Source organism: Coregonus clupeaformis, chromosome 19 (genome assembly GCF_020615455.1).
Source record: "Coregonus clupeaformis isolate EN_2021a chromosome 19, ASM2061545v1, whole genome shotgun sequence".
Taxonomy (NCBI): domain Eukaryota; kingdom Metazoa; phylum Chordata; class Actinopteri; order Salmoniformes; family Salmonidae; genus Coregonus; species Coregonus clupeaformis.
Genome location: NC_059210.1, coordinates 25,495,050 through 25,508,161, shown reverse-complemented (window position 1 = coordinate 25,508,161; position 13,112 = coordinate 25,495,050). Strand labels below are relative to the sequence as shown.

The following is a 13,112-nucleotide window of genomic DNA, read 5'->3' as shown; positions in this document are numbered from 1 at the left end:
ACTACTTTGTATCCTTTTCTCTCTCGCTCTCCTCCAACACTACTCACTCTGCCCCTACACAGATGGTAACGCGCCGCCGCAACCTTCGCTCTCTCTCTCCCACTACTCTCTCCTCTTCCATCCTATCATCTCTTCCCTCTGCTCAATCCTTCTCCCTCCAATCTCCTGATTCTGCCTCCTCAACCCTCCTCTCCTCCCTTTCTGCATCCTTTGACTCCCTGTGTCCCCTATCCTCCCGGCCGGCTCGGTCCTCCCCTCCAGCTCTGTGGCTTGATGACTCATTGTGAGCTCACAGAACAGAGCTCCGGGCAGCTGAGCGGAAATGGAAGAAAACTAAACTCCCTGCCGACCTGGCATCTTTTCACTCCCTCCTCTCTACATTTTCTTCATCTGTTTCTGCTGCTAAGGCCACTTTCTACCACTCTAAATTCCAAGCATCTGCCTCTAACCCTAGGAAGCTCTTTGCCACATTCTCCTCACTGCTGAATCCTCCCCCCCCTCCCCTCCCCTCCCCTCCCCTCCCTGGATGACTTTGTCAACCACTTTGAAAAGAAGGTTGACGCCATCCGATCCTCGTTTGTTAAGTCTAATGACACTGCTGGTCCTGCTCACACTGCCCTACCCTATGCTTTGACTTCTTTCTCCCCTCTCTCTCCAGATAAAATCTTGCGACTAGTGACTGCAGGCCGCCCAACAACCTGCCCGCTTGACCCCATCCCCCCGTCTCTTCTCCAGACCATCTCCGGTGACCTTCTCCCCTACCTCACCTCGCTGATCAACTCATCCTTGACCGCTGGCCATGTCCCTTCCGTCTTCGAGAGCGAGAGTTGCACCCCTTCTCAAAAAACCAACACTCGATCCCACTGATGTCAACAACTACAGACCAGTATCCCTTCTTTCTTTTCTTTCCAAAACTATTGAGCGTGCCGTCTTTAGCCAACTCTCTTGCTATCTCTCTCAGAATGACCTTCTTGATCCAAACCAGTCAGGTTTCAGGACTGGTCATTCAACTGAGACTAATCTTTTCTGTGTCACGGAGGCTCTCCGCACTGCTAAAGCTAACTCTCTCTCCTCTGCTCTTGTCCTTCTAGACCTGTCTGCTGCCTTTGATACAGTGAACCATCAGATCCTCCTCTCCACCCTCTCCGAGCTGGGCATCTCCGGCGCGGCTCACTCCTGGATTGCGTCCTACCTGACCGGTCGCTCCTACCAAGTGGCGTGGCGAGAAGCTGTCTCCACACCACGTGCTCTCACCACTGGTGTCCCCCAGGGCTCAGTTCTAGGCCCTCTCCTTTTCTCCCTATACACCAAGTCACTTGGCTCTGTCATATCCTCACATGGCCTCTCCTATCATTGCTACGCTGACGATACACAACTAATCTTCTCCTTTCCCCCTTCTGATAACCAGGTGGTGAATCGCATCTCTGCATGTCTGGCCGACATATCAGTATGGATGACGGATCACCACCTCAAGCTGAACCCTGGCAAGACGGAGCTGCTCTTCCTCCCGGGAAGGACTGCCCGTTCCATGATCTCGCCATCACGGTTGACAACTCCGTTGTGTCCTCCTCCCAGAGTGCGAAGAGCCTTGGCGTGACCCTGGACAACACCCTGTCGTTCTCCGCCAACATCAAGGCGGTGACCCGATCCTGCAGGTTCATGCTCTACAACATTCGGAGAGTACGACCCTGCCTTACACAGGAAGCGGCACAGGTCCTAATCCAGGCACTTGTCATCTCCCATCTGGATTACTGCAACTCGCTGTTGGCTGGGCTCCCTGCCTGTGCCATTAAACCCCTACAACTCATCCAGAATGCCGCAGCCCGTCTGGTGTTCAACCTTCCCAAGTTCTCTCACGTCACCCCCCTCCTCCGCACACTCCACTGGCTTCCAGTTGAAGCTCGCATCCGTTACAAGACCATGGTGCTTGCCTATGGAGCAGTGAGGGGAACGGCACCTCCGTACCTTCAGGCTCTGATCAGTCCCTACACCCAGGCGAGGGCATTGCGTTCATCCACCTCTGGCCTGCTGGCTCCCTTCCTCTGCGGAAGCATAGTTCCCGCTCAGCCCAGTCAAAGCTGTTCGCTGCTCTGGCACCCCAATGGTGGAACAAGCTCCCTCACGACGCCAGGACAGCGGAGTCACTCACCACCTTCCGGAGACATTTGAAACCCCACCTCTTTAAGGAACACCTGGGATAGGATAAAGTAATCCTTCTACCCCCCAAAAAAAAAAAAAAAAAAGTATAATTGTAAAGTGGTTATCCCACTGGCTATAGGGTGAATGCACCAATTTGTAGTCGCTCTGGATAAGAGCGTCTGCTAAATGACGTAAATGTGCCCTTGAGCAAGGCACTTAACCCTAATTGCTCCTGTAAGTCGCTCTGGATAAGAGCGTCTGCTAAATGACTAAAATGTAAATGTAAATGTAATGTATATAACAAAGTATTGAGAAACTTTTGTTATTGACCAAATACTTATTTTCCACCATAATTTGCAAATAAATTCATTAAAAATCCTACAATGTGATGTTCTGGATTTTTTTCTTCTAATTTTGTCTGTCATAGTTGACGTGTACCTATGATGAAAATTACAGGCCTCTCTCATCTTTTTAAGTGGGAGAACTTGCACAATTGGTGGCTGACTAAATACTTTTTTTTCCCCACTGTAAGTGTATGTAAACTTCCGACTTCAACTGTAGTAGGTTACCTGCAGTATGTTGTAAGGGTAATGTTGAGAAGGTGTACATCAGAGGAGGCTGGTGGGAGAAGATATAGGAGGTCGGGCTCATTGTAATGGCTGGAATGGAATAATTGGAACGGTATCAAACACAAACATATGGAAACCACACGTTTGACTCCGTTCCGTTTATCCCATTACAGCCATTAAAATGGGCCGATCCTCCTAAATATCCCCCCACCAGCCTCCTCTGGTGTACATGTTGAGGGATTGCCTATGTTAATTAATGTGTAGTCTACATGCTAACAGAGTACAGATCATTTCTGTGTAACCTGTATTCCAAATGTCAAGTTTACTTGTATTGAAAGTATAACCTCTGTCAGATGAGTTGCATACCTGTGTTGCTACTGGAGTGGACGTGTGCCACTGGGACTATGTGGCTGGATGGAGTAACCCTGGCAATGCCACTGCAGGACACAGGGAACTGGGACAACATATACCTCTTCTCCATCTTCTCCCTACTGACAGGAACACAGTCAGTCATCACAGAAACATCTTTGTCATCTCTACATAGCAGACAGCCACAGTATAATCTGGTGACAATAGCACTATTGAAATCCTAGAGGGTGCTCTAGTCTAGCCGTCAAGATTACAAAAGCACAGCATCAACATCCTCTGTTTCACCTACACACCAGCAACAAGTTGTGTGAGGAATAGTCATTTGAGATGAACACCAGTGCCATGAATGGTACAGAGAATTGCTAGATTTTTTTTTAAACAACTTTTGAGTCAGTACTCTTACAAATACAGTACACGGAGGAGGACATATGACACATGCACGATTTTGACAACTCACCATGTTATATTGCTAGGGAAAAAAGTGTTAATTTAGCTATTTCGCCAGGTGGAGTAAAAACCCGACTTGACAGTGTAATGAGTGATCCCGAATAAGCTCCCATTAAGCTCACTGATAATCAGACAGATCTATGGAAAAGCACCTGAGGAACTTTCCACTTCCTGTCACCAATGCACATGGTCGTACCTGGCTAAACCTGGCTAATGGAAACATGCTGATATTAGCTGTGGAAACAGGCAAAGTGATAGTGTTCTCTCTCAGTACCATTCCTACGCTACAACAGGTGACTGGGTTTTCCATGCGGTTTATTCTTTCCATCTTCCCTTAAGGTACAACTTATCTGGACTAACCAATCTACCCCACCGGAATGCTAGTTAACCATTGACAACCAAATTACCATTATTAATCTTTATACCATTGCATCCCTTACAAAAAAAGATTGCAATTAGAGTGCAGTAAAACTGCAGTATGCTGCAAATACTGCGTCCAAAATAACAGTTTATTTTAATGCAGTAATGTTGCAGTGTACCTGCAGTTACAGTGCAGTATAACTGCAGTTCAACTGCAGTCCACTGCAGTTATTCTGCAATTACTGCGTCCAAAATACCACAGTCGACTGCAGTTAGGGTTTGTTGTAAGGGTTTGTTGTATACTAATTTCTGGCTTGAAGGGTATTCTAGAGCTTGCATTATTTCCCTATAACGCACTGTATATTTGCACGGTACAATTCAATGGCTATAGTTCATTTTTACATGTTTTGTTTGAGCTGCTTTTGAAAGCAAAAGTCAAATTGAAAACAGTATTAGTATTGTTGAATTAGATTTTCATAATAGTAAGCTAGGACTGATGGTTTGGTTAGCTAAACTAGCAAGTCTGTTTGTTTGGTTACCACAGCAACTACTGTTGCTATCTAGTAAACTTGCTAGCTACTTCAGTGAATGTTGAACACATTTCTACCGGCAAATGAACACATTTCGAGTTGCAAATGTGTTAAATTATAGCCATGGTGTAAAAGGGATAATCAACATGGGGCTCTATGCGTTCTCTGGAAAATAATGCAACTCTGTGGAATGTCAGTTCCACTCCGCTAGCGCGTCTTGGAACACACCTTCCACTTTCCAAAGAACTCATAGCCCTATATCGCATTGTTGAATACTCGTTTCTGATTGCCTTGAAGGGCATTCTAGAGCATTCATTATTTCCCTATAACGCACGGTATATTTGCATGGTAGAATTCAATGGCTATAGTTCATTCTTACATGTTCTATGTTTGAGCTGCTTTTGAAAGCAAAAGTCGAATTGAAAACATTATTGGCATTGTTGAATTAGATTTTCATAATAGCAAGCTAGGACTGATGGTTTGGTTAGCTAAACTAGCAAGCCTGTTTGTTTGGTTACTAAGGCAACTACTGTCTATCTAGTAAACTTGCTAGCTACTTCAGTGGATGTTGAAGACAATTCTAGAGGCAAATGAACACATATCTAGCGGGGAATGTATTAAATTATAGCCATGGTATAAAAGGGATAATCAACTCATGGCTCTCTGGAAAATAATGCAACTCTGTGGAAGGTTATCCACTCCGCTAGCGCAACTCCGTGGAAGGTTAGTTCCACTCCACTAGGGTGTGTCGTTCATTATTTTCCATAGAACGCATAGCCTCTTGTTGATTATTCCTTACATATTCCCTCGCACAAAAACATAATTGATCAATCTCCTGTGTTAATGTTTAATAAAATAAACAAACAACAGACGCACCTTTTACAAATGCTACACCAACTATGAAGTATGACTATCTAAATAATAAAATGATGAAACATTAGTTGTAAATAGAGTATCTATCTATCTATCTATCTATCATTTTAGTCATTTAGCAGAAGCTCTTATCCAGAGCAACTTACAGTTAGTGAGTGCATACATTTTTTCATACTGGTCCCCCGTGGGAATCGAACCCACAATCCTGGCGTTGCAAGCGCCATGCTCTACCAACTGAGCTACACAGGATCTATCTATCTATCTATCCATCCATCCTTCTACCCATCCATCCATCCATCTCATAACCCTCTGAACTACATGTGTCTACACATGAGTATGTTGGAATGGGCACGTCACTGCTTTTATGGGGCTGGGGGACAGAGGGCTTGATGAGGGGTCTGGGTTCAGGGTTCAGACTTACTTCTGCAGTTCCAGCTGCGTCTTCAGCTTCTTCTTGGCTCCCTGGGTGAGGTCATACTTGTTCAGATCCTCCTCTGTGAGTCCAAGGAACTGTGGGAAAGGAGAGACATTTTAAGAGCACAGCTAGGGACTACTAGGGAGAAGAATGTGACTGATAGGGGAAGACAGCAACTGTTGTTTGATCTATTCTAATGTCTACTGTTGGGGCTTTGTAATAACAGACATCTAGCCTCTGACATGTAGCCTTATTCTGACATTTTATAATTTATATTGCACTTGTCCAGCCTACTTGCTTGTAAATATCCTTTGCTGTTTTGATGTTGTTTTTTAATATGTGATTTTGTCTGTATTGTGATTGCTGCAAAATTAATCCCTCTTTGAGGACATTAACGTTTTCTGAATCTGAGCTTTCCCTGCATACACCCCATTTCCAAGCCAAAACAAAGCCACTTTTAGTTATATCCTCATCTCTACAGCTCCATAGGTGTCTTAAATGCCACTCATCCACTGTAACCTAAACCCACCAATGAGAGACTCACTCCTTCCTCAGAGCTCACCCACCTCCTCCATGGTCAGCTGCTTGAACACTGGGTAGTACTTGTGCAGGCGTAGTTTCCTCAGCCAGTCCAGGATGCCGTTCTGTTCTGGGCTGCTCTGCAGTGGAGGACCAGGGTTCTGGAGGTAGCCGGGAGGGGGCGCGTTGTCCCCCCCTGCTACCCCCACCCCACCAGGGGGAAGGATGGGCACAGTGCCCTGGGGGGGCAGAGGGGGCAGCTGGGTTGGAGAGCAAGGCTGAATGGAGTTGTGAACGCTCATGACTGTCTGGATACTGGCTACACCACATACAGCCCTGAGAGGAGGAGAGGAGGGCGGGGGGGGTGAAAGAGGAGTGGAAACATGGAAGGAAAATAGGGAAAAGATAAATATATTGCAAACGATGGAAATAATGTAATTCAGATATTAAGATCATTATACAGTTTGCAGATTTGGATTGGCAGCAACAGCCTATATCAGACTTAGTGAAAGAGTACACAACATGACCAAAAGTATGTGGACACATGCTCGTCGAACATCTCATTCCAAAATCATGGGCATTAATATGGAGTTGGTCCCCCCTTTGCTGCTATAACAGCCTCCACGCAATGAGAAGGCTTTCCACTAGATGTTGGAACATTGCTGCAGGGATTTGCTTCCATTCAGCCACAAGAGCATTAGTGAGGTTGGGCACAGATGTTGGGCAATTAGGCCTGGCTCGCAGTCGGCGTTCCAATTCATCCCAAAGGTGTTCGATAGGGTTGAGGTCAGGCCTCTGTGCAGGCCAGTCAAGTTCTTCCACACCGATCTGGACAAACCATTTCTGTATGGACCTCGCTTTGTGCACGGAGGTATTATCATGCTGAAACAGGAAAGGACCTTCCCCAAACTGTTGCCACAAAGTTGGATGCACAGAATCGTCTAGAATGTAATCATATGCAGTAGCATTAAGATTTCCCTTCGCTGGAACTAAGGGGCCTAGCCCGAATCATGAAAAACAGCCCCAGACCATTATTCCTCCTTCACCAAACTTTACAGTTGGCACTATGCATTGGGGCAGGTGGCGTTCTCCTGGCATCCGCCAAACCCAGATTCGTCCGTCGGACTGCCAGATGATGAAGCATGATTAATCACTCCAGAGAACGTGTTTCCACTGCTCCAGAGTCTAAGGACGTTGATCTTAGGCTTGTGTGCGGCTGCTCAGCCATGGAAACCCACTTCATGAAGCTCCCAACTAACAGTTCTTGTGCTGACGTTGCTTCCAGAGGAAGTTCGGAACTCGGTAGTGAGTGCTGCAACCGAGGACAGACGATTTTGACGCGCTATGCGTTTCAGCACTCGGCGGTCCCGTTCTGTGAGCTTGTGTGGCCTACCACTTCGCAGCTGAACCGTTGTTGGTCCTAGACGTTTCCACTTCACAATAACAGCACTTACAGTTGACCGGGGCAGCTCTAGCAGGGCAGAAATTTGACAAACTGACTTGTTGGAAAGGTGGCATCCTTTGACGGTGCCACGTTGAAAGTCACTGAGCTCTTCAGTAAGGCCATTCTACTGCCAATGTTTGTCTATGGAGATTGCATGGCTGTGTGCTCGATTTTATACACCTGTCAGCAACGGGTGTGGCTGAAATAGCCAAATCCACTCATTTGAAGGGGTGTCTCCATACTTTTGTATATATAGTGTATGTTGAGTGTTAAAGACGGGAGCCCACCTGTTGGCTCCTCTGTATTGAAGCAAGCACCCAATACCTGTAGCACAAGAAAGAAACATAGATCAGTCAGTCACATATTCAACAACCTCTAAATAAGCATACTCTATGAATGGCTATATACTGTACGCAAAACACATTTTTGAATCTCGTCTATTGTCTATTGACTTCTTGACCTCTTTACAAGTTAGGAACGAAATATCAGCTGAGGGTCGCCAGTTTGTCCAGTTTAATTTGAGAGCAGTGTGATATTTCAGCATGTCACTGGGGCCTGTGGTACCACATTACAGTGGAGTAAGATAGATTTTTATTCCACTGCATCCCAAGGGTCTCATAATATCAGCCAAGGGGCGAAAGTCTAGCTGCTCCAGACACAGTCAGACAGACATTCAGGTCTCTCCTACTGCCACTGCCCTGCCTGGGGGGACGGAATTATAAATAACTCTAGGATGAGGTCACCATTCACCAGGCCTACCAACACAAACATGCTAGTCCAAATTCCCACACAAATCTAAAATAGAAACCCTCCCCCAACACCCCTCAAACCCCAGAGATGAAGTGCCCCTACTCTCCGCCAACTAGAGAGGGGGAACATATACATCCCATGAACACTAGTAGGGTTAGGACAGGAGTCTTACCTGCAGTGGGGGGGAAGGAGGGGGCGGTGGTGGCAGTGCTGAAGAAGAGTTTAACTTGGTAGTGTTTGAGAATGTGGGCTGGAAGCATTGTCAGGCACCTGTACAGGCAGAGGGTTAAAGGGCAAACATATGAGATAATGTTACATTCAATGCTTGATATGATTAATTCCCTCCTTATCTCTTGTCTTTGACAGTAACACCAAGAACTAGGTCAAAAACAACATTAAAACAACATGGGTTGTTTTCTCAATTACAGTAACTACTTGGTTGTTACTCATTATCATACATATACAGCATGAAAATAATATATATTACATTTTAGTCATTTAGCAGACGCTCTTATCCAGAGCGACTTACAGTTAGTGAGTGCATACATTTTCCATACGGGCCCCCCGTGGGAATCAAACCCACAACCCTGGCGTTGCAAGCGCCATGCTCTACCAACTGAGCTACAGGAGGCCTATATATCACAACACATACAGTATTAACTATGCACCACTGTTATCAAGTGAACATATTCAGGTGGTCTACCTTGGTCAGTGACACAATGCTGATGGACCTTACCTGGGGTCCAGCTCAGGGGCCTGATGAAGGCCAGGGGACTGAAGCAGGAACTTCTCTAGACCTTCATCAGGGAAAAGCTGGGAGACCTGGGAGAAACACAAAATAGATATTGATCTTCACATCACTATCCATCAGACGGCAGATGGGTACAATGGAAATAAAGACAGGTTTTTTCATCACTTCAAATACTGTAAATCCTAACCTGAAAAAAGGTTGCTGCTAGTTAGCAGAACAGCCAATAAGAGACACTAGCGTTCTGTCCCCTCTCTGTGCTTCAGCCACTTTCTTACCTGGGAGAGAAAGTTCAGCACCTCCTGGTGATTCCTGCTCACAGTGGAAACAGAAGAGTCTGACCATGTGACCTGTGGGATAAGGAGAGTGTGAGTAGACAGGGCAACAGCATACAATAACTAACATACAGTACATACTGGAACTTGTGTGTTCCTGCGTGAGTGGGGCTGTGTGTGCGTGCGTGCGCATACCCACCTCTAGCATATATTCACTTGGTTTCTCCCCCTTGTGAGTCACTCCACTCAGCTCTATCCTCTCTATGTTCACTGAAAAAAATAGAAATCATTGTTTGGATTATCTGACATTATCGTTTAGCAAACAAAGAACACCAAGTACGTCATTGCTTGGTGTCTCATATTTTTCTACCATGCTAGATTATGGGAAAAGCATGCTAGATGAAAATGTAGTTCTTAATGCTCCTATTAGATCTACTGTCGTGACTGTTCTTTTGGCACCAAATGTATGTAACTAAATGAAATATCTGAATTCATAGAGAAAATCCCAGGGAATGATATCACCTGGTGTTTATTTAAACACAAACACTTTAAACTGGAGAACAGAGGAGGACAGCGAGACTAGAGGCAAAATACAGATAGAGAAACAAGGTAGAGAGAAAGAGAGCCATGGAGAGAAACAGCGACAGGAGGATGATCTAGATTTATGTCTGGACTAGTGGCACATTTTAGGGATCCTGCCAGTGACATTTTGAAACATTTGGCTGAACTCCGTATCGGAGATTCAGAGAACACACACACACACACACAAACCCTCTGAAATCACATACACAACACTCATAAACCCACATACAGTAGAGCACACACATACACACAGGCCTGTTTGTTAAATATACCTTGCAGACTCAGCACTTCCTCCGGTGTGTATTAGCAATGGGAGAGGCACTAGCTAGCTGAATGAAGCTCTGTACTGAAAGTGCCCTATCTGAGTGGATCAGAAATGTGGAAATATTGTGAAAAACCTCCCGCCACTGTTCTTACCCAGTGGTTTAGCTCTCAGTCTCAGGCCAGGAGTGTGAACTAATCTGAAGTGTTCTGAGTAGCAGAAAGCTTTTAGGCCTCACCGTAAGGCTAAACTGCTTTACTAAAGGCTAAAACTTCATTACTTTCACTGTGTGTGTGTGTGTGTGTGTGTGCGCGCGTGCGGTGCGTGCGGTGCGTGCGGTGTAAGTGAAAGAGAGTAGGAACAGTGTGTGTAAAAGAGTCAGGTGAGTGAGTAAGTGGGGAAAGTGAATGTGATGTGAGTGAGAGACAGAAGAGGAACTATGTCATGCTGTCTGGCCTGAATTCTCTCTTCCTGTGTGAGCTCCCACTCCTGCAGTCATGGCTAGAAGGGATCCAGCTTTTACTGAGTTACAGTTCATATAAGGAAATCAGTCAATTGAAATACATTTATTAGGCCCTAATCTATGGATGTAACATGACTGGGAAAACAGATATGCATCTGTTGGTCACAGACACCTTTAAAAAAAAAATGTAGGAGCATGGATCAGAAAACCAGTCAGTATCTGGAGTGACCACCATTTGCCTCATGCAGCGTGACACATCTCCTTTGCATAGAGTTGATCAGGCTGTTGATTGTGGCCTGTGGAATGTTGTCCCACTCCTCTTCAATGGCTGTGTGAAGTTGCTGGATATTGGCAGGAACTGGAACACGCGGTCATACACATCGATCCAGAGCATCCCAAACATTCTCAATGGGTGACACATCTGATGAGTATGCAGCCCATGGAAGAACTGGGACATTTACAGCTTCCAGGAATTGTGTACAGATCCTTGCGACATGGGGCCATGCATTATCATGCTGAAACATGAGGTGATGGCAGCGAATTAATGGCACGACAATGGGCCTCAGGATGTCGTCACGGTATCTCTGTGCATTGAAATTGCCATTGATAAAATGCAATTGTGTTCGTTGTCAGTAGCTTATGCCTGCCCTACCATAACCCCATCCCCACCATGGGGCACTCTGTTCACAACGTTGACATCAGCAAACCGCTCGCCCGGTACAGTTGAAACCGGATTCAACCGTGAAGAGCACACTTCTCCAGCATGCCAGTGGCCATCGAAGGCGAGCATTTGCCCATTGAAGTCGGTTACGACGCCGAACTGCAGTCATGTCAAGACCCTGGTTAGGACGCCAAGCATGCAGGTTTCTGACAGCTTGTGCAGAAATTCTTCGATTGTGCAAACCTAGTTTCATCAGCTGTCTGGGTGGCTGGTCTCAGCCCTTCCAACAGGACAACGACCCTAAGTACATAGCCAAGACAACGCAGGAGTGGCTTCGGGACAAGTCACTGAATGTACTTGAGTGGGCCAGCCACTGGAGAGAGCTGAAAATAGCTGTGCAGTGACGCTCCCCGTCCAACCTGACAGAGCATGCGAGGATCTGCAGAGAAAAATGGGAGGAACTCCCCAAGTACAGTTGTGCCAAGCTTGTAGCGTCATACCCAAGAAGACTCGAGGCTGTAAAGGTGCTTCAACAAAGTACTGAGTAAAGGGTGTGAATACTTATGTAAATGTGATATTTCCGTTAAATATACATTTGCAATATTTTTGAAAAGCCTATTTTTGCTTTGTCATTATGGGGTATTGTGTGTAGATTGATTAGGAGAAAAAAAACAATTTAATCAATTTTAGAATAAGGCTGTAACATAACAAAATGTGGAAAAAGTCAAGGGTTCTGAATTCTTTACGAATGCACTGTAGAAAAGTATGTGGACACGCCTTCAAATTAGTGGATTCGGCTATTTCAGCCACACCGTTGCTGACAGGTGTATAAAATCAAGCACACAGCCATGCAATCTCCATAGACAAACATTGGCCCATACTGAAGAGCTCAGTGACTTTCAACGTGGTACCGTCATAGGATGCCACCTTTCCAACAAGTCAGTTCGTCACATTTCTGCCCTGCTAGAGCTGCCCCAATCAACTGTGAAGAGGAAACGTCTAGGAGCAACAACGGCTCAGCCGCAAAGTGGTAGGCCACACAAGCTCACAGAACGTGACCACCGAGTGCTGAAGCACGTAGCGTGTAAAAATTGTCTGTCCTCGGTTGAAACACTCACTAACGAGTTCCAAACTGCCTCTGGAAGCAATGTCAGCACAATAACTGTTTGTCGGGAGCTTCATGAAACGGGTTTCTATGGCCGTACAGCCGCACACACACCTAAGATCACCATGCGCAATGCCAAGCATAGGCTGGAGTGGTGTAAACCTCACCGCCATTGGACTCTGGAGCAGTGGAAATGCATTCTCTGGAGTGATGAATCAGGCTTCACCCTCTGGCAGTCCGACGAACAAATCTGGGTTTGGTGGATGCCAGGAGAATGCTACCTGCCCAAATGCAAGTGCCAACTGTAAAGTTTAGTGGAGGAAGAATAATGGTCTGGGGCTGTTTTTCATGGTTCGGGCTAAGCCGTTTTGTTCCAGTGAAGGGAAATCTTAACGTTACAGCATACAATGACATTCCAGACGATTCTGTGCTTCCAACTTTGTGGCAACAGTTTGGGGAAGGCCCTTTCCTGTTTCAGTATGACAATGCCCCCGTGCACAAAGCGAGGTCCATACAGAAATGGTTTGTCGAGATCGGTGTGGACTGCACAGAGCCTGCACAGAGGTGTGGACTTCACTGGCCTGCACAGAGCCCTGACTTC

The 13,112-nt window shown here is 46.0% G+C and overlaps 1 protein-coding gene across 2 annotated transcripts in view; it reads right to left on the bottom strand.

Moving 5' to 3' along the window:
* zcchc14 (zinc finger, CCHC domain containing 14) overlaps nucleotides 1-13,112 on the bottom strand; it is a 31,838-nt gene that overhangs the window by 8,035 nt on the left and 10,691 nt on the right. The window contains exons 3-10 of one of the 2 annotated variants that reach the window (XM_041837205.1): nucleotides 9,638-9,708; nucleotides 9,442-9,513; nucleotides 9,152-9,237; nucleotides 8,588-8,685; nucleotides 7,953-7,989; nucleotides 6,269-6,557; nucleotides 5,709-5,797; nucleotides 3,075-3,199 (exon numbers count right to left, since the gene is read on the bottom strand). In XM_041837205.1, coding sequence (XP_041693139.1) covers nucleotides 3,075-3,199; nucleotides 5,709-5,797; nucleotides 6,269-6,557; nucleotides 7,953-7,989; nucleotides 8,588-8,685; nucleotides 9,152-9,237; nucleotides 9,442-9,513; nucleotides 9,638-9,708 — 867 coding nt within the window. The remainder of the gene's footprint in view (nucleotides 1-3,074; nucleotides 3,200-5,708; nucleotides 5,798-6,268; nucleotides 6,558-7,952; nucleotides 7,990-8,587; nucleotides 8,686-9,151; nucleotides 9,238-9,441; nucleotides 9,514-9,637; nucleotides 9,709-13,112) is intronic. The other variant, XM_041837206.1, reaches the window with a different exon arrangement.